At 40.2% G+C, this 21,814-nt stretch overlaps 2 protein-coding genes across 2 annotated transcripts; both read left to right on the top strand.

Moving 5' to 3' along the window:
* Positions 1–1,122: 1,122 nt before the first annotated feature.
* Positions 1,123–4,972, top strand: LOC138407349 (zinc finger protein 862-like). Its single transcript, XM_069522834.1, has 7 exons — positions 1,123–2,744; positions 2,840–3,009; positions 3,091–3,329; positions 3,427–3,684; positions 3,789–3,977; positions 4,059–4,289; positions 4,367–4,972. Exons 1-7 carry the CDS (start codon positions 2,614–2,616, stop codon positions 4,433–4,435), a joined length of 1,287 nt encoding a protein of 428 aa, XP_069378935.1. The 5' UTR covers positions 1,123–2,613; the 3' UTR covers positions 4,436–4,972.
* Positions 4,973–18,053: 13,081 nt separating this feature from the next.
* LOC109639079 (Golgi-associated plant pathogenesis-related protein 1-like) lies at positions 18,054–20,744 on the top strand. Its single transcript, XM_020102356.2, has 6 exons — positions 18,054–18,195; positions 18,366–18,392; positions 18,573–18,776; positions 19,190–19,267; positions 19,536–19,685; positions 20,576–20,744. Exons 2-6 carry the CDS (start codon positions 18,386–18,388, stop codon positions 20,656–20,658), a joined length of 522 nt encoding a protein of 173 aa, XP_019957915.1. The 5' UTR covers positions 18,054–18,195; positions 18,366–18,385; the 3' UTR covers positions 20,659–20,744.
* Positions 20,745–21,814: the final 1,070 nt, after the last annotated feature.

The raw sequence follows: 21,814 nt of genomic DNA, 5'->3' as shown, positions 1-21,814 counted from the left end.
GCATCTGCACATGCAAGTGAGATACTAGAGAGAAGGGAGTATCTCAGGCGAATTGTTGCAGTCACCTCCATGTTAGGGCGACAGGGACTCTCTTTTCGTGGCAGTGATGAAGGCCAAGACAGCACAAACAGAGGCAACTTTCTTGCTTGCATGGAACTTTTGAAGGAGTTTGATCCTTTCCTTCAAAAATATAACCCTCTCTCAAATGCTACCTATAGCTCGCCAACATCTCAGAATGAGATGATTGAGTGTTGTGCTCAAGAAGTTACCAGTGTCATTGTATCTGAGATGACAAAGTCCAAAATGTATGCCATTATGGCAGATGAGGCAAGGGATGCACTGTCAGAGCAGCTGGCTGTTTGTGTTAGGTACGTGTCAGAGGGGGCAGTGAAGGAACGTTTTCTAGCACTTACAGAGATAATGTCATTCGATGCCCAGTCCATTGCAAACGAGCTGCAGCAGCAGATCCAGAACAATGGTCTTGCAGAGCTTAAGTGTGTAGCACAGACATATGATGGTGCAGCTATTATGAGTGGGTCCACTGGAGGTGTGCAAGTTCATTTTAGAAGGCTCCATCCTGAGGCTATATATGTGCATTGTTATGCTCATGAGCTAAACCTAGTGTTGTGCCATACTTGCAGGGCTGTTTCAGAGGCTGTGGAACTTTTCAACTTGTTGGAGTGTGTGTATTCTTTTTTCAGCACCTCCCTAGTCAATCATCACAAGTTCCAAGAGGCTCAGTCCAAGCTTGGCTTGACAGCGGTTGAGCTTGTACAACTTTCAAACACTCGCTGGGCATGCCAGCTGCGATCAATCAATGCAATTCTTGAGACATTACCTGCCATTTTTGAGTGTCTCTCTGCCATTGGATCCCCCATAGCTGTTGGTCTCAAAGCAAAGCTCTACAAGTTCTCAACAGTCTATTCACTACTGATGTTCCAGACACTTCTGTCTGTAACTGAAGGACTGCACAAGTACCTTCAGAAAGAGACTTTAGACCTGGCAGAAGCTTTTATCAGCAAACAAGCCGTATGTGACACACTGAGGGGCAAACGCACAGATGTATTTGCCACAGAGCTGTACGAGAGAACCAAGGCCCTGTGCCACACCCACAGTATCCCAGAACCCGATGCTAAGAAAAGGCATAAACAGAGAAAAATGGAGGATTTTGTGTTGGAGACAACTTTGGGTTCAGGCACAGAGTTGATCAGCTCACAAACCTTGAAAGCAGAGTTGCTTTTCCCCTGTGTGGACAGGATGGTTAGTGAGCTTGAACTACAGGGTTTCCCGCAGCACTTTATAGTTAAGGCGGCCGCCTTGACAACAACGGCCCCCCGCCTTGACAACAACGGCCCCCCGCCTTGACTACGTCCCCCCGAAAATAAATAAATAAATAAATATTCTGCATCCCCGCATGCATAGACAGTAGGTTAAAATAAGGCCGGATCGCAATGAGGCGGAATAGCGGCATCTGTAGGTTAAATATGTTAAGCCATCTATCATCTGCTGTAACTGCGTGGCAAGGCCAACATTTCTTTTTTATCGGGAAAGAAGCTAAATCCAACAACCGGATAGCATGCCTGTCGTCGTCGTGGGAAGGACACACGAAGGTAAGATAAATATTCATCTAAACTTAGCATTTGAATTGAGTGAGTGTTCTAGGCTATCAACTGCTTGCCCATATTGATGCTGTTTCATAACGATAGGCTAGCTTACACATTAGTTTCTTATTACGGCTACCAATATAATGCGCTCGTCACATGGCTTTGTTATGTCTGACAATTACACGTGGTTTTCTCTAGCAGACAAATTATAATGGATGGGAAAAAACAACCGAAAATATCAGGATATTTTGTGCCAAGAAGTCGGCCTACTTCGCCACCTGGGCCGCCTCCTCCTCCTCCTCCACCAGTGACACTTCCACCCCAGCCCCAGCCCTCAAAGCATCAAGGTAGTGGGTGGAACCCAGAGTGGGCTGTGGACCCGAGATATTCAGGCTGGCTATATCACACAGAACATGGTGAGTATAGCATTAATTTTCGTTTTAACACTTGACATGTATAAAATGTGTTAAATAATGAGTCACAACTGTCTTGTTTAGGGATGTTTTGCAGAATATGGAGGATTCATCGCCAAAGAGTAACATGTGGTCCATCAGAGAGGTCCTTCATTGAGGCTCCCTGCACAAATTATAGGCTTGATGCATTGGACCAGCACATGGGCTCAAACAACCATAGCTCATGCATTGTCATTGCTGCACAATCAAGTAAGTAAGTAAGTATTTATTATTTATTTATTATTTAAGCTGTGTCCATCAGTGAAGCATTTCAGCCAATTCTGAATTTGGAGCATGAGGCAATAATGGGTGGATTTAAATGCCTTTACTGGCTGGTTAAGCGGGAATTGGCACACCACACCAATTATGTTGCACTGTTGGAGCTAGCAAACCTCCTTGGATGTGACTATTTTTCCAAATTGAAGGTAGGATTTAAAAATGCAAAGTACTATTTCTGCGTTGGCTTTTGGTAAAATAAACCTTTTAATTGGAATATACTGTATATTTTTTAGATAGATCAAAGGACAAACTACACATCTCATAGAATTGTTGATGAGATGCTTCAAATACTGGCTGCAGTAATTGAGGAGGCTATTCTAGATGTTATTAGAACATCTAAGGCTATTGGCATTGAAATTGATGAATCCACAGACATATCTGTACAAAAACAACTGGACATACACATCAGGTAAAGAACCTTTTCTAGCCTCACCTCTTTTAGTAGTATTTGAGAGTCCTTGTTTGTAAAACCAGGACTGGATAAACTCTTTTCATACTTTTCAGGTATACAGACCATGAGGGACAGCTTTTCTGTCAATTCCTAGATTTGGTACCTATACCAGATGGCACAGCTGCAACCATTGCCAAGGCTGTAAAAGAGGTGATGATAAAAAAAGAAATACCTCAGGACCGCATCTTTGGCCTAGGCACAGATGGAGCAGCAGTGATGACAGGTAATAATTGTAATACATACAGTTAATAATTATTTTGTTATTCTTCTTTTATTAATCTCAATCTGACACTTTTTGTTGTAGGAAAACAGAACGGCACTGCTAAATTGCTGATGGACACCTGGCCAGGATTGGTGTCGGTGCACTGTGCCGCTCACCGTCTGGCTCTTGCTTGCAAAGATGCTGCAGAGGAGGTCCCATACATGGACACCTTTCGCAAACACCTGCAAGACTTGCACCTCTATTTCAGGAATACTGCAAACCGCACCTCTGCCCTGAAAAGAGCTGCCAGTGTTCTGAATGTAGCAGACCTCAAAGTTACAGTAAGACAAAACGTTTCACACAAAATTACTAATTGAAATTTACAGTTGACTTTGAATTTGCAGATCTCATTCATTTTGTTATGCCATCCCACCCCAGGAGGTTAAGGACACTAGGTGGCTGTCTCAAGAGAAAGCCATCTCAAATCTGCAAAGAAATTTGCCAGCAATACTTGCTACACTTGCTGAGGAGGCAGATATAAAGAAGGACCCAGTGGCACGAGGGTTGTACACCTACTGTGCAACATTCAGATTTGTTGCAGCTGTACTTATGCAAGCAGATATCCTGCCTCAGCTGACCCAGCTTTCAAAGTTGTTCCAAAAGGAGGATGTGAACTTTCTGGCTATCAGGGACCATGTAAGCTGAGTTGTTTATTATTTTGTTTTAATTATTGGTAAAATTATACCATCAACTTGTCCTCACTGAATTGTTGATTTACATAATTTACATAATTTATTAAGGTTCCTGTTACTATTGAGACACTGAGGCAAATAAAGGAAGCAGGAGAGCAGCAGGCTCAGGGCTCCTTTCTAGCTCAAGTCACTGAGAGGGTGAGCCTCCTCAATATTGATGCTGAAGAGGAGAGAAAGGGGACGAGACGAAGGGAACCTACCTCCACCAGCACCTTCTGGGGACGTTTTCAGACACAAGTAAGCAACAGTGAGTGATATTACTAGCTTCAATTTCTGAAATTTCCTCTGGGATCAATAAAGTAAATATCTCATTGATAGGTCATGGAGCCCTACATAGAGGCTCTCATAAAAAACCTGGAGCTGAGGTTCCAGCAGATTGGCATTATTGGTGCCTTCAACGTTTTGGGGCCAAAGAGACCACAAGCAGATAGCTCTGAAGTCTTTGATCACCTTCAGATGCTTGCCAAGCAGTTTTCAGTCATCAATGAGAGGGCACTTCTCCAGGAGTGGCAGACATTCACAGTTCTCATCACCACTGGCACTTTAAAGGTGAGTCATTATTACAGATTATATGAGTTGCTTTAATATATTCATGCATGTCACTGACTCATTTTCTAATCCATCAGGACAAGTCCCAATTGGACATCTTGAATGCAATTGCATTCATTGACATTGCCCTGTCAATGTCCCGATGACCTCACTTCCTCAGAACGGGAATGGAATGCACTGAACATTCATGTTTTCTCAATGGTATGACTATGGCCATGGAAACATGATTACATTTTCTAAAATCTCCTATGCATTGGATTCTATTTTTGAAATAATTTGAATGTATTTTTGTGTATTGTGTATCTTATTCCCTTCTGCTCATAATACAACAAATAAACAACTCAGAAGTTGACACTGGCAGGTCCATTCTCCATCCATTGTGTGTGGTCCCTTTAAGAATTAGGATTTTGGAGTGACGCGGATATGAAAACTAGTATATCCGTCTTTCCTTTACAAGCAGGAAAATTGTTTCTCTCTATTTGAGAAAAGTTCATATTTGTGTTGTCAAATTTCACAATGACCCTGAAATTCTGTCTCTTCTGTTATCTTATACTGAATGAATGCAAGCAAAGACACAGAGAAAAATCACACTCTTTCTGATTGAACCAATCTATGAACTGTCTGAAACAATGGATATCCACAGCCCCAAATGAGTCCAAAAAAATTTGGCCTGCGCTGCGCGCGCAAACGTTCCACGTCCTTAGGGGCTAAGCCCCCCCTTTCTTTCAATCCTAGAAAAGCCCCTTGAGTTGGGTAAGGTTACTACATTAGAATTAATTACTTTTTCAATAGAAAATGGGCCGATATACCAAGGAAACAATTTTCTGGAATCAGTTTTTCAGTAAAATATTTTTGGAAGATCCGACCTACTGTATATTCCTAGCTGGAGTCCACTGATGCTTGTTGTCTTTGATGATGTTATGGGGCGGATCTGGTCTTCTTCCATACTTGAATTGCAGTGTCATCTTCCTGGGCTAGAAGAGGGGCTGTTACTCCAGGGGTGCATGAAGAAGAAAATACTTATAGCAGAGCAAACTTAGGATTCATTTGAATATTCAGTTCAGGCTATTTGCAGGCTTCAAGTCTAGAGGTGAGATCTGGCAACACAGCAGAGAGCAGATTCAAGGTCCTGCTTAGTTCTCTCTCTGATTGTCCATTAGACAGAGGATGAAAACCAGAGAATAACCCCAAACTTTCTGCAAAACTTCTTTTAAACAAGAAATGTGAATTGGAGAACCCTACCAGAAACTATTTGGGAATTTGTAATTTAATGAGGGTAGACTAGATAAATTAGCAAAATGGCCCGGGTCACCATAATTCAGGCATTTTCCAGCACAGGTTCTTCTTTGTCTTTCCTCGGCTTTAGGCTGAGTTTTTCCCAGTTGCATTGGCTCCACCTCCTGGGAGCAAGGAGAACCCGCAACTGAATCCTGCACTGACATGGGCAGTAGTGGTGGGTTTTTGTGGCACAGGCTGAGATTGCCAGAAAGTTGTTTCGGACTTGGACTGTAAGGTTTTCTATTCTATTTATCTATTCTAATCTAAAGGAGACCAGGGATATAAGGTTGAACCTGAAAACTCCTCCTTAATCTATTTATCTAGCCCCTTTGATAAAAATCGCATTCAAGAGGAACTTCATTTCACTACCAGAGTAGATGGTCGAATTAAAACCATTCCAAAAAAATGTTCTAATAAATATCAGATCTGAAGATATAAATTACCATGTCTTCCGTCTCAAAATGTATTGTAATATACCTTAATTAGTCACAGAGAATGAGGGGGGGCACATTCGTTGAACGTTGAACACTCAATCAAACTGAAGGATTATCACAGCATTTATAAATGTTGCTGTGAACTCTACAGGTTGTGGGGGAGTATACATTTTCAATCTGGTCTTTGTAAAGTGCAGCAGGTGAGTGAGTTGATTGACTGCTGAGGTAAATGTACATGGCAGGAGGAGACTGAAGTGGTGTTCATACACAGTCAGAAGCACTTGAAGATAACACACCTAGTAGTAAATCCAAGGTCCTACTTTGAAACCTGTCTATAGATTATTTTGGTTTTATGATGCACACAAGCTTACTAGCTAAGAAATATTTACTCCAGTGAATGTTTTACATAAGAAAAAAGTCTTGCTGCAGGAAAATAAAGATGTTGGGTCTTCCTCTGTATCAATCAATTCAATCACAAATCACGTATAGGGCTTTAACAAGGTGCAACATCCTCTGTCCTTAACCCTCAACAAGAGTAAGGTAAAACTACCAATAAAAACCCTTTCACCAGGGAAAAACGACATGGAAACCTCAGAGAGAGTCAGATGTGAGGGATCCCTCTCCCAGAATGGACATAAGTGCAATAGATGCCACATGTAATGTGGAAAATGTCTCTGTAGAGGTGAAGGGGCTGGGAGAGCACCTTCACCTGCACCACAGAGGATCAGTCAGTGCAGGTGAGAGCTGTTAGCTGATTGATCCTCATGCTTGAAAAGGCAGCAGCGGAGCTGCCTCAGGGGGCACACCCCTCAGGGGGTAGATCTTGCTGAGCACCCAAGGGTTTGACTGGTTTGTCTCTGGCTGTCGTGGGGAGAACCCCGTGGCATGGTCTACTGCCACAGTCAATATTTACAGCATTAGTTCGAATAAACAGTTTGTAGCTTGATGGAAGGTAAATGAATTGAGGAGTTATTGTCAGTAATGGTCGAGTATCTGAGTAGGCATATTGTATGTCAAGCAGTCTTGTTGTAGTCATAGTCCACCATCAGCTGCCACCTGGATCATGGTCCACCACTGCAATCAGATGCCAGCACGATAAAAGATCCAACATTATGATCACGATTTCTGAAATCGCAATTCATCATAATCCATGATGTGGATCTGCAAACGATGAAGCACAAGGACTCCAGGGAAGAAGACAGAATATCTTTTCTAGTGGTGGGCTCTACTATAGTGTGAATCACAGGAAAAATATATTTACAGTGGAGTTCACCTGTCAATTAACTGTGACCATGATTCTTTGCTAATCTACAGCAGCATGCCATGTTTCCATGATACAGCAATAATGCTTTGAAAAACACCAATAGACACAATATTCTTATTTAGATCCATCATTCTTCTCTTTTCCTTCATATGCTACATATGAAACATCTATTTGGACTGGTACAGAGACATATTTTTGACTATGTGTTTCATTTATAATTAATTGCTTACCATTCAATCAAAAAATGTACAATTGTGCATGTTATATGACACACTGATTCAAATGTATAAGGGAAAATGTTCCCTGGCTAGTTCAATATCAAATCCATAAACGTGAATGTTGACATTTACACTTATTTTATTATTATTATTATTACCACAATGCCTGAACCTGTCACCAACAAGATCATTTACCATCATGTCTGTACAATCCTTTCTTGGTCTGGCTATCATTCCAAATCAACAGCAGAATAGCGCATCTCACTTGGAAAAAGCTTTCTGCTAATTTAGGCCACCAGCCTCTGGTCTTCACCCCGCCTGCTGCCATGGCCACGTAGTCACTCCGAGCCTTCCCAGTAAGGTAGTGAACCAGTCTCACTGCCCAATCTTCCTCTGGCCATTGGTATAATGTCACCAGCCACTCAAATGTTGTAAGTGTTGTGCACTGCTCCATGTGGCGTCAAAATAATGTTATTATTAATGACTTTGCCTCACACAGAGCACCAAAAATGTTGTTATTATGTACTTTCCCTTGCGCAGGGTACGATTATGTATTTTCCTTCACGCGGGGCACCATTAAATGGTGTGCTTTTGGGCATTCAATAAATGTGGCTATCCGAGAAATATTAAATATTAATATTAAAAATATTAATATTAAATAATAATTAAACTAATAAAAGATAAATCTGGGCACCACCCTTCAAAGGAGGGAAAAGATAGCCAATTTATTGAATAAGTCTCATGAAATTACTGACTACAAATTTGGAACTCTGATTAATAATTAAATAAATAACTATAACCAAAGTTACCACATAAATAGCTAGCAAAGTTGAAGGATATGGAGTTCTTGACAGTATAGAGGTTGGCAAAATTCATACTTATGCAACATTAATGAAGACGTGTTTTAGAGAAAAACATTTATTATGAGAATAATAAAAGTATAAACACAAAAACTAACAAAAGGTGTACTTACTATATACAGGTGTGTATGTGAGTATGCATGTATGTGTGTGCGTGTGTGTGAGTGAGTGATTGAGATTCAAAATGGCGGCTGGCCACTATGAAGACAAAAGGCCCCCTGGAGTTGTGAGACCATGTGGCTGAGATCACATGTAGGTGTTAAGTTTGTGGAGATGAGTGTGTGAGGTGTTGGTGCCAGGTTAAAGAAAGTAGTTAGATGCATGCAGAGAAGTGATCAGCATAACAGAACTAACATTAACTTTCAAATTAGCCTAGCGTAATAATAAAGCCCAGTTGCGTTAGCCGTCCATGAAAAAGAGGGATATTTCCCATTTTGACTAATAATAAGTATTTATAATCTATAATGGAATTAAATGAATTAACCTTAATTAAAAAGCAAGATATTTTTTACCTTTCTCAATGGACTCCCTGTGATTCTGCAGTATAGACAATATGTTGTTTATCAAGAGCTTTCACAGATTTCAATTACTAATTGTCTCTGTTGTTTGAATATGGCTATACTGATTTGACCTTAATATTGTAAATATTCCCACAGTAGTTTCATCTTGTTTTCTTCATCGTCCAGTGTCGTTAGTTTCTGTCAGTTTTTTTTTTAAACTTGCCTCAGCATGTCATGAGTCAGTTTTCATCTCAACTTGAACAAACACACAGCTAGTCCAGTCTTGTTGGAATCATGTGCAATACACCAGCTGCACCATAACACTGCTCAAAAATATAAAGGGAACACTTAAACAACACATCCTAGATCTCAATGAATGAAATATTCCAGTTGAAAATCTTTATTCATTACATAGTGAAATGCGTTGAGAACAAAATAAAATAAGAATGATCAATGGAAATCAAAATCATTATCCCATGGAGGTCTGGATTCAGAATCATACTCAAAAATAAGTGGAAAAATCAGATAACAGGCTGGATCCAACTTCTGTGGAAATTCCTCAACAAAAGTTAAAATGAGGCTCAGTAGTGTGTGTGGCCTCCACGTGCCTGTATGCACTCCATACAATGCCTGGGCATGCTCCTGATGAGAAGACGGATGTTCTCCTGAGGGATCACCTCCTAGACTTGGATCAAAGCATCAGTCAACTCCTGGACAGTCTGTGGTGCGACGTGGTGTTGGTGAATGGAACAAGACATGATGTCCCAGATGTGCTCGATTGGATTCAGGTCTGGGGAATGGGCAGGCTAGTCCATAGCATCAATGCCTTCATCATGCAGGAACTGCTGACACAATCCAGCCACATGAGGCCCAGCATTGTCATGCATGAGAAGGAACCCAGGGCCCACTGCACCAGCATATGGCCTTACAATGGGTCTGAGGATCTCATCCTGGTACCTAATGGCAGTCAGGGTACCTCTGGCTAGCACATGGAGGGCTGTGCGGCCTTCCAAAGAAATGCCTCCTGTTACCTGTTGCTGTCGTTCCTGTTGCCTCCACTACCTTACCCAAGTAAGTCACGGTAGCCCTGGCGAACTCACACTTGGCCAACTTCACTGTCAGATTGGCCCATGCAAGTCTGTCAAATAGTGCTTTGACGCACGGTAAATGTTGTTCCCAAGTGTCACTGTAGATGAAAACATCATCTAAATATACCGCGCAGCCATCCAAACCTGCAACCACTCTATTCATTAATCTTTGAAAAGTGGCAGGTGCGTTTCGTAGACCAAATGGCATTACTTTGTATGAGTAAAGGTCCGAAGGAGTTATGAACGAGGCAATGGCCTGAGCACGTTTGGACAAAGGCACTTGCCAGTAACCCTTCAAAAGGTCAAATCTACTGACAAATTTTGCAGAACCAACTTGATCGACACAATCATCCATTCGGGGCAACGGAAAAGAGTCTGGTTTGGTGATCTTGTTAACCTTGCGAAAGTCAGTACACGGCCTAAAAGTATGGTCTGGTTTAGTCACCAACAAAAATGGCGACGCCCAGCTTGAATCTGATGGAACTGCAAGACCATGTCCAACCTCACTTGTGATTCCAGCTGGTCACATTTTTCTGGTGAAGCACGATAGAACCGTTGCCGAATAGGTTTTTCATCTCCAATATCAATATCATGTTTGATCAGGTGAGTACGCGAAGGAGTATCTGAAAACAAGGAAGGGAAAGACAATATCAGCTTACTCAACTGCAACTGTCCAATTTACTGAGGGACTCAGAGTTCTTAAGTCGGCCCTGCATGACGCAATCATCGGGGGTATTTACATCATCTTTCTTACCCTCTACCAGCAAAGGCATTTGGCACAAATCTCCCATGGGAGCTGCCACTACCACAGGTCTCCCTTCCCCTGTAGAAGGGCCCACAGAAGAAGGCAAGTAATAAGCTTTCAACAGATTTACATGATACAGTTGCATTTTTCTCGTTGGGGTGAGGTGGATCTGGGGTAGACATAGTTCTGATCAGAAACTTTCCTAAGAATTACAGCCAAGCGCCAATACGTGATCCCCTGGAGCAAAACCCCGCTTTTCTGTCCTACGGTCAAATAATTTTTTTCATTTTTCTGAGATTTCACAAGGTTAATTTTCGCCTTTTTTACCAGCTACATTCAATCGCCTTCTGAAACCATTCATGTAGTCAATCAAGTTTGTTGGTGGAGAAGTTTTCTTCCAATCACCCTGTAGGACAGCAAGTTGACCACGTACAGTATGCCCAAACACAAGATCATTTGGGCTAAACCCAGTACTTTCTTGAGTAACCTCTCTTGCAGCCAGCATAAACCAAGGCAACCCCTCTTCCCAGTAACGGTTAAGTTCTGTACAATTAGAACGTAACAGGGATTTTAGGGTCTGGTGGAAACACTCAATAGCTCCCTGGCTTTGAGGATGATAAGGAGTAGATTGGGCATGTCTGAAATGTAGTTGTTTTAGAATTTCCGAAAACATGTTTGAAGTGAAATTTGTTCCTTGATCACTTTGAATAACCTTCGGAATGCCAAAGACTGAAATGAACTGGGACAATGCTTTCACAACAGACTTTGTTGTGATGTTACACAATGGATAAGCTGCAGGGTAGCGTGTACTTAAACACATCACAGTTAACAAATACATACTACCAGCCTTAGACTTGGGTAACGGGCCAACACAATCAATAAGCTCGAAAGGTTGACTGGCTGCTGATACAGGACACAAAGGTGCAGGCTTTATGCACTGATAAGGCTTGTAATTTGACACGTATGGCAGGTTTTGACATAAGCAAAGATGTCTCTTTTTAGCCTTGGCCAGTAGAAGTTGTACGTTTTCTTAACCCCTAAATGTCCTGCTGTATTATGAGCTGTACGCAAAATTTTAGGTCTTAGTTTGGTCGGAACTACAACTTTAAAAAATGGCATCCACCACATAACTGTCACTCTGAGGAACCCACTTTCTCACCAACAAACCGTCCTCAAGGAAGTACTCTGGAACAGCAATCTCCAACTCATCAGATGGACCGACCTGCTGGAACAGTTCTTTCAGGGAGAATTCCTCTCCCTGCTCCTGTATTAACTCACTGCGAGTAACAGATAGCAAACAGTCAGGTAATGGAAAACACACTTTTGATTTTTGGATTTTCTCCGTAACCCACTTTTCAGCATGAGAATCAGTACGGCTTTGGGCCCTGGTGACCACACAGGCTGAACCAACCGATGACTTTGTTGGTCTCCCAAGGCTTCCATCACCAACAGAAGGAGTTAAAGCAACTAGAGGGGGAAGAGGCAAATCACTCCACACACGTGCACCAACCAAGTCATTGCCTAAAACTACCTGTATTCCCTCCACAGGCAACTCAGGACACACACTCAGTGGAACTTCACCTTTCACCAGATTTGAAGACAGGTTGACATTATGTACAGGGACAGTCAAAACCTTAAGACCCATACCCCTGACTATCATCCAACCTCAAGTGTCACTGTCTGAGGAAAATGGCAACACAGACTCTAAAATGAAAGATCCCAAAGCACCTGAATCTCTAAGAATGTTGACCGGCACTTTTTTATCATTTCCCTCCAAGGACACAGACCCATTGGAGACAAATGGATGGTATCCTGGGTCAACTGTCAAGTCAGGTTCATTCGCTAACCCAACAACCGCCAGAACACAAGGGTTAACAGTCTCAATAGGCTTAGTATGAAACTGAACTGCAGCTATTGCCTCAGCTTTTTCTGCTGTACAGACTGAGACTGCAAGCGCAACTGGCTTTGCAGGACGATTTCCTCTGAAATTCGCTTTTGGATTTCAACATGGGGCACTCCCTTTTCCAGTGCCCTTGTCCTAAAACATAGTTACAAGACGTGTTTTGGTTTTTCTGAGGATGAAACTGGTAAACATTTTCCAAGTGTGTCCCTGGTATCACCTAAACAAGGCAAACAACAACTAAATTGTACAGTGGATGTTGTAAATAGCAGGGTGTTTTTTACTGGAGTCTTGAAATGGTTAAGCAGAGAGCTGACGCACTTAAATAGTTATAAACCGGTTGTTATTGCTAAAGGCATTTTCTTCATGTGAAAAGCAAGTGCAACTGATGAGTGCAGGTTGTTTGTTATACTTGATAAATGATTTTTCAGGTGAGCTTGATTCTATTGATGTCAATGGGAAAACGTATATCTGCATTTGACCCATTTTAAGACACGCACAAATTATCACTATATAGTGCACACAAACCAGATCCAGATTTGAGACAACTCTAGCTCCAAGGCAACAGCAGGAGATTTCCTAACATCCTATTTTCACGTCCTTAGACAGTGAGAGGAAAAGCAGAGCACTCAAAACAAATCTATGTCAGACCTAACACAAGATTCAGTAGACCCAGAGCCATCTTGCTGTGAAGCAACTATACACATTGTGTCTCTTGCATGTAGAGATGTAGCATCACAGTTTTTATTGATTCTGTTGTTAACATGTCTTTTGACCCTGTTGAATTATTCCTGCAAACATATCAGTTTTAAAAATTGTGCAGGAGAACATATAGTCACTCTTCAAAATGAAAATCCTGCAATGCAATTCAATTCAATGCCATACAAGTGGATTCAATTTCAATTCACATCAATTAAATTTAATTATAGTTAATTTCAATTCAGACAAAAAAAACCTTTGACAGGACAAATCTTCTTACAAAAGCAGAGGGTGTACAAATGAGTACTGAATACTCCTGTGGAATGCACACAAAGGACTTCTCAATGTTTGTGTTGGACCAACTTATTGCACAACCTGTTAAAAATGACAGAAACCTGACCATTCCAGTTCAGTATTGCTATTGCTCACTGTTAGTTAGTCACTACATAGTTTTTTGTTTGTTGTGCAAACAATTCCATTGTTCTAATTTAATTTGATATCTAATGCTTACAAAATAGAGTTAATTGACTTACAAAGATTCTAAATGTGATTTTTTTCTTTACATGTATTGTTATTGGTCTCCTCTTAACTGTAAAAGTTGGTTTTCATTATCCTATTATGGTTCATCACATTTGTATCAGTATCAGCTTGTAAAATTGAGTTTGTGTTCCAGGCTCCAAGAATACCCAAACTCACCACTCTTATGATCACAGTGGTTTCTGATATAAACAAAAATTATGATTTCATTTATATTTCTTTAAAAAATATACTTTTTTGTGTGAGACATAGAAACACGTCTTTGGAGAAAGAGAGATTTACCAGGTGCTCAGGGTTATGAAGTAGTCAAACTGCAGGTCAATGGAAGCCTCTCAGTTTACCTCCGGCATACTTATACTTATATGCATAATGTTCTTTGTTTGTGACTGAACAGTTTGAATCATGTACATAGTTCAAAAATGTACTTTCTTAGGCTTAGTTCGGTGAGGAGAGCATATGTTTCTTTTTGTTATTCATGTGACACTGGGTGTGGATGGACACATTCAGTAGATTATGTATTACTCTGCACCTTCTTAAATAGTTGTATAGTTTGATTATGTATATAGCTGTAGCTGATGTTCTCGAACATAATTTGAAAAATTCAAAAGAAAAACTAATTTGTTTGTACTGTGATTCTATGAAAACCCTAGAATTGTTATGTTCTCTTTTCTTGATACAGTCCCATAAACTGGAACAAATAAAAATTCTCTTCTTGAGCTCCCACAACAACAACAACATTATTCCTGGTTAATTGTCAAGAATCTGACAACAGAGAGTCTCCTTTCACTCCCACACGACCCATTGAAACAAGGAGGAAGACAGACCCATTCAATTAGAAATGATGCTAGCCGACTGTACTGACAACAAGCAAGCAGAACACACAGCCCTGTTTCTGAGAAATAATTTGAAGTTATCAAATTACTTTCTTATATTCTAATCTGATTATGTTAAAGGGTTGGTTCACCAGACAGTGGTGTAGTGCAAAATCTAAAAACACAACATAAACTGGTTTGTCTTATTTGCTGTCAGGGCACGAAGATGAGTCAACCCAGGTCTCTTTGTCACAGTTGGTTTGACATTGGCAACAAATGAAATAGTGTGGTTTAATCATGCCATTTAATATCCATCAATCCACAAAATGTAATTAATAAATGTTTGGCCAATTAAAAGCCTAATTATATGTATCAGCCTGTGTTTTACACCATCATCATGTTGGGTGAAATATGAGGGCAGTGAGGGCAGAGTTGCACAATGCAGTTTACACAACTATCATCACTTTGCAGACGTGAACACAGATCTAACAGAGGCCTCTCTTCTCTCTGAGTTAAAAGCTTCAACCGTTTTACAACCCTTAAATCTTGGGAATGGAATGAAAGGTTCGAACTTTGAACAAAACAGACAAATATGTGCTCTGTATAATTACAGGTGACATTCGAAGGAACCTCTCAAAAACATGTCCAAACCAGTTCAGTCAGTCTATGGTATATGCAAACTAGGTCTCAGACTGATGCAATTGAATGCAGCTTTTTAAATAACAACTGTACAAGAGGACGTTTTGGCCTTAGATTGAGGTGTGTTCAGACATATTGTTTTTTGCATCAGTCGTTCGACCGCAGAATGTAATTGCCTAATGGACCAATAACAAAGTGTTAGTGTTATTTTAAATGGTAAATGGTTTGTATTGATGAAGCACCTTTCTTGTCTTGGTGACCTCAAAGCTCTTTACAGTACAGTTTGCCATTCACCCATTCACTCACACATTCATACGGTGCATCTATTAGCACCACTTTTTTGTTCTATGAGGAGCATTTCAGGGTTCAGCATCTTGCCCAAGGACTGATGAATTATTTTCTTTCATGCTTTTCAGTCTGAGTGGTCATTTAAGTCACATGCTTCACCAGTTGTGTTCTTCATTGTATTTTGTCACAGTTTTTCACCTAGTGCAAATAAAATAAAATGTTTATGCACAAATTAAAAATATGCACAAAGTTGGGTGAAATACAGCTTGAGAGACAATGTAATGTGATCAATATGATATGATATGATATTGACCCATTATGTAATAGACTGTGCATTACATACAAAGTACTTGAAGTGGTTATGATTGATATTCTCATTTAACAATATATCAAACAACAAGGTGTCACTGATGAACCAACAGACTAGTGTATAAACAGTGCTACAGTAATTTAATTCATTTTTATTTGTAAAGTAGCTTATCACAATATACACTAGGGCTGCAAGCAGCACTGAGCGGGCCCGAGTACTAGCAACTCCAATATTTATAGGCACTTACCATTCTAAGGTAGGGATCTTATGATATTTATAATCAATAATAATTTGAATCCAATCAATACAAATTGTGTTACTCTGCAATATTATATACTAACAATGAACCCATCTGCTGTGAATAAGTAAACATTTTTCATAAGGACTGATTATCTCTAATTAGGTATGAGGTAAGATTAGGTATATAACATGAAGTACTTTACATAACATAAATACTTTAACATTTGACTTCAGGAAATAATTAATTGATTGATAAAGATATGTCACTTTAAAGGTCCAGTGTGTAAGATTTAGGTGAAAGGGATCTATTGGCAGAAATGTAATGTAGAATAATCCTCATGATGTTTTCACTAGTTCGTTTCATCTAAATTGTATGAATTGTAGTTTTCTTTACCCCAGAAAAGGTCCTTTATATTTAAATACTTTATATTTACATGGAGGGGACCCTCTCTACAGAGGCCGCCATGTTTTTTACATTAGTCCAGACTGGACAAACTAAACACCTTTTGAGTTTTTATGACAACTGAAGCTACCACAGGTTCTTTTTCATGTTTGGAAGGAGAGGGTGAGGTGAGGGGTGTTCAGCTGCAACATGCAATTTCAACACTCGATATCACAACATTCAACACACTGTACCTTTAAGTAGCATATTCATTTGGTCCACGTATCTACAATTATTACTCTTTTGTTGGTACAAATATTGATTCATACCGAGTTGAAAGGAAAATGTAGAGTTCCTCAATATAATTCCAACCAGTATGAATATAATTTTCACCTACTTTTGAAATGGATTTCTACATCAATGAAATTGCATTCTTACTAGTTACAGTTCCAAACCAACACTGTGTGTAATCTTTTCTCAGTTCTCTTGTCCAAAACAAAATGAGCTCAATGATAATGAACAGATAAAACTTACCTGACTTAACTGAGTAACATTGTAATTTACAGCAATGTGCATATGCATGTAATTGAAGAGCCAATGTTGTGAATTGTTGTTTGTGCTTTGGCTAATCGGCTGGTCTCGATGAAGACAGTAAAGAATGAAGCTCAATGCTTCAGGCCCTGCTGCCGTAGAGGAATCTTCACCTGGAGTCACAGTTCATTGATGCTTATCAAGTGGGCTACAGCATCCCTAGGTGATATCCTCTCCAGGACCCCACCCACAGGCTCTAAATGGTTGTTTGTTGCATACATATACTGGCAATAATCAGAGCCGTCCTTGGAGCAACTTGCTGTTGCTTGCACTAGATCAAGAGGGAGTTTGGTCCCACAGTCAGTGCTGTGCATGGTGGTGAGCTCAACTGAACCTTTTCACCACTGCAGATGATGGCGTGATGCTTGTTTTGTAGTTAGCATGAGCATGCATTAAGAGCCGGGTAGTGATTATGCAGTCTTTGCTTTTGCAGTTTGTGCTTGTTAAAACCGGCAGCAACTGTGGACGATTGCTATCAGATGGCAGGAAGGAAACTGCACCGGAGGAGACTTTACCACAACCTGTGTGATAGAGACCTCAACCAACTCAAGGCTTCACTCATCTATTATCTGTTTACGTGTTTTCTTTGTGTGCAGCTCTTCAGTTGCTTAATTCACCCCTTGTATTTTATGGATCCAGGGTGGTAACTCACACTGAGCAGTATAACAGGTATTATCTGAGAATTAATATGAACAAATTTTCCATTTTTTAATTAAAGAATTTAAAAAAGGTACTAAGGAACCAGAAAAAGTTTATTTATTATCCCACGCTTGAATATTCCCCTCAAAAAGGAAAAAGAAAAGTTTGAAAAAGCCTGAATTGCACTGATGTGTGTGGAATCATGGATTAGAGAGACAACCACTCTGCATCAATCAAGAGTGGTGCGGATGTGTGAAGAATGTGGGCTACCCAGCAAACAGCCACACGTTGCTGTGAGTCATGACTAGGTTAAGTGGCTGCAGTGAAGTAACAGCAGGAAGGGGCTGGGTGTCTCCTCCTCCATACAGACAAGAGGAAAGAGCAGTGAGATCCGTCTGGATAAATACTGGCTTTCAGACAGCAGACGGATCAGTGTGTACACAGGACATTACCTCGGATCTCAGGAAAACACCCTGACTCAGGTGAGTGCAAGAGATTACTCCAGTTTGTGAAATCTGAACTAGATTTTTTGTTTTCCACCATCACCACATTGTGCCTAAGCACCTGCTGAGGGGTCCTTCAGAATAATTGTTATCATTTATTGGATTCTATCTTTTAACCCTGTCCTCATTTGTTCTGTTCTCACTTGCAGCCCTCACAACTACAGACACAATGGCAGGTTAGTGCTCAGCAAATATTAAGAACCTGAAAACAGCATCACTGTCAATATCTTTGTCATCACAGATCACGAGTCATCCTGTCTGCACCCAAGCGTGTGGACAGCCAGCCACAGTAATTGCTCGAGACGTGTTTATTTCTGTGCACTGAAAGCTCATCAATCAGTGCCTTTTTTCTGCAGATGCAAGCTTTCAGAGGGAGTTCCTGGAAACTCACAATAAGTACAGGGCAATGCATGGCGCACCGCCACTGACGCTTAGCAGCGACCTGAATGATTCAGCTCAGAAATGGGCCGATCACTTGCTGGCTCTCGGGCTCATGAGCCACAGCGACACAAAGAATGGAGAGAACATCTACTCCAAGTTAAGCTCCGATACCCTGACAGGTGGATTACACAATCATATTCATTGCATTACTTTAATGTTTTGGTTCACCTGCTGACATGACCACAGATATTGAAACATTTCAAATAATGAATATCACTTTTCTTGACTGATCATTTTAAAACTAAATGAATAAGCCTCATAGCACACTCAGGGGATTTGGTGCTGCAGTATAACCAGCAGCTCATGGGGGCTGAAATTAACAAGCTTTATGGCATTCCTTAGTCAGTTGTGTAACTTAACGAGTCTTCTTTACTTACTATGGTGTTATGTTACACTATGTTTAACATTTACCAATACCCTGTAATTTTCCCTTACAGCTTCATATGTTTGCCATAATGGCATTATTATTATTTTTTTTTTCAATCAACTCATGGTAGTTTGTTTATATTGTGTTCTTTTTGTGCGTTCTCAGGAAAAGAAGCTGTAGATTCTTGGTACAGTGAGGTCACAAACTACAAATGGAGCAGTCCTGGGTTTGGCAGCCAAACTGGTAAAACACATAACATCTGATGGGTTCCATAGGGAGTCCATTAATAGAGCCAGATTTAAAATGTGTGGGTAAAATATATATCACTTAAAGATTAAACCATAACAAATAATGGATTTATGTTTTTCTGTAATAATCTATTAACTTCAGTGGAAAAGGTAAACATTTATATCGACTTCTAATATTAATTTTATAAAACACTGAGAGATTCAAGTTAGAATCAGATCACCACACTTGTCTCCTCTCTACACCGCTGTGTTTCGTCCCGCAGGGCATTTTACTCAGGTGGTGTGGAAAGACAGCACAAAACTGGGTGTTGGTTTAGCTTCTGCTGGATCAAGGGCCTATGTGGTCGCCCAGTATTGGCCAGCTGGCAACATGAACATGCCGGGATACTTCGAGAAAAACGTCCTCCAGAAAGGTAAAAAAATCACCTAACCTAGACCACTGGTACTTACTTAGTTTTACTCTTTGTCCACTAAATATTGTATAATTTTCTTACACTACATGTATTTGACCTCAATATAGTTACTTTGAAGATTCCAGTTGTACATCCAATGTGGCATTGTACAATGAAATTAGTGCAGTCTTTACAGTGCAGGTAAAAAAGTGAAAACAAATAGATAAAAGGTCTGCAAGAAAAAAAAAAAGTAAAAGATAAAAATACACTATGCTATAGAGAAAGGAATGAGAAAAACCTAAACTAACAGCAATCATACAGTCTTATTAATGTAATATATTTACTATCTATGCAAAGGATTTAGTTTCTAGTTACTTTTGAAATGTTAATCACACTTTGCTGCACAAACCTATGATCTCTGAGTCATATATATTTTAAATGCAGTCATTTTGCTTGTAACTCAGTATATTTAAACTGCTACTTTTCGAAGCATCTAATTACTGACCAAGATCAAAAGACGTCTGCGTTCACCAGCGCAATTGTCAGAAATGTGAAGGCTGCAGACACATAATAAGCCTGTTTTGGTTTTCGGAATGCTGCAGAACTGGATTTCTATTTTAGGCAATTGTAGGTGTGAGCAGAAAATCGTGTCATAACAAACCAGTTATGTTGGATCCAAATTGTCTTTATGTTGGTGGACTGATGAAGAAAATCTTGCATTTAGCATTTTTATGTGCTTGATGCAACTGCTATTAGAGGATTATCTTCTGCTCACTGTTTGCAAAGCAGACAAGGATGTGTATCTTCTCATGCAGTTATCAAGCAGGTTTTACTCTTTCCTATGTTTTTCCCTGCAGCAACAGCAGCAGCAGTGTGTTTTTGTTGATTCAGCTTAAATTTAACTTTTACAGGAAGTGGAGAGGGGAGGGGAGAAGGCAGCAGCTCCAGTGGGGGTTCTGACAAGAGCAAAGGGGAAAAATGCACACTGCTATAGACGACCTAGACCATCCCTGCAGCCACCAACTCACCACCACTTAATATCCCATGTTGTAAATTAAAATTAAAGCTTGTCTTACAAAATTGTTTTGATTCAGAATGCTTTTAGGTGTATATTGTACTCTATTGGAGAGAAACATAGTTATTGACATGTATTAAAATTAATAAATGAGCTATGTTGATAAACAAGCTATGTTGACAGACAGGTTGAAGTTCCAAAAAGTACCACTAGGTTGCGGCATAATACAACAAATCCTGTCCCCTCTCTCTTCAGGTTGGAAAATATGATGCTTTCACATGAATCTGATTAATATTCAGAATAGTTGTCACCACAGAACAGGGGATCTTGTTTAAGAACTGGCTCATTAACTATTAATTAACTTTCTTTGAATATGACTGATAAATACAAAATAGAATAAAGGGGTAATATAATGTTCATATACAAGTAATAGACTACACCTACTATAGTCTTATTTATTCTGCTTCAGCTGATGAATTATCAGTAAGAATAGGGACGAAAATGCATGTACTGTGGGTCTGTCCAGTGACGAGGAGCAGGATGGACCTGCTGGATTACAGTCAGGATCATTTTCAGGTATATACATGGACTTCGAGGGTCACCCTTTTAACGCTCATACATGGATGGGATCATCATCATATGTGCAGTATATGACCATGAAATACCTTCATCAACCAAGTCATCTGGCACACATACCATGTGGAATGATGGCACTTTGGACGGTCTGCTCCTATTTGCCAGATCTGGGTCAGATGTAAGCCACAGCAATACCGTATGACAACCAAAGGTACCAAAGGTTGCACGAAATGTTCTATTTGAGCCAAATTCACCATTTACCACACTGGCCACTTTAGGCCCACATCCATTTTGTTTGGGCCACATGAAGGTCAGATGTAACATATCTTTGTCTGAAGTGGCCCACATCCGTATGCTATTTTAGAATTTATCTGTTTCGACTCCAACTCACTCACATCACCGTCTTCATCAAGCACAGGTCATCTTCCACCGAGTCCTCCATGTTTCCACAGAAGGCCAGAAGAAACAAACCAAACACAGACTCCAGGTCCTTAAAGGGTCTTAGAAAGTCTTAAATCCAATTGTTTTCATTTTACTGTAGAAAATGTTTTTTTGTTTG

The sequence above is a fragment of the Paralichthys olivaceus genome, chromosome 4, assembly GCF_024713975.1.
Source record: "Paralichthys olivaceus isolate ysfri-2021 chromosome 4, ASM2471397v2, whole genome shotgun sequence".
Classification (NCBI taxonomy): domain Eukaryota; kingdom Metazoa; phylum Chordata; class Actinopteri; order Pleuronectiformes; family Paralichthyidae; genus Paralichthys; species Paralichthys olivaceus.
This window is presented reverse-complemented; position numbering and strand designations above follow the sequence as displayed.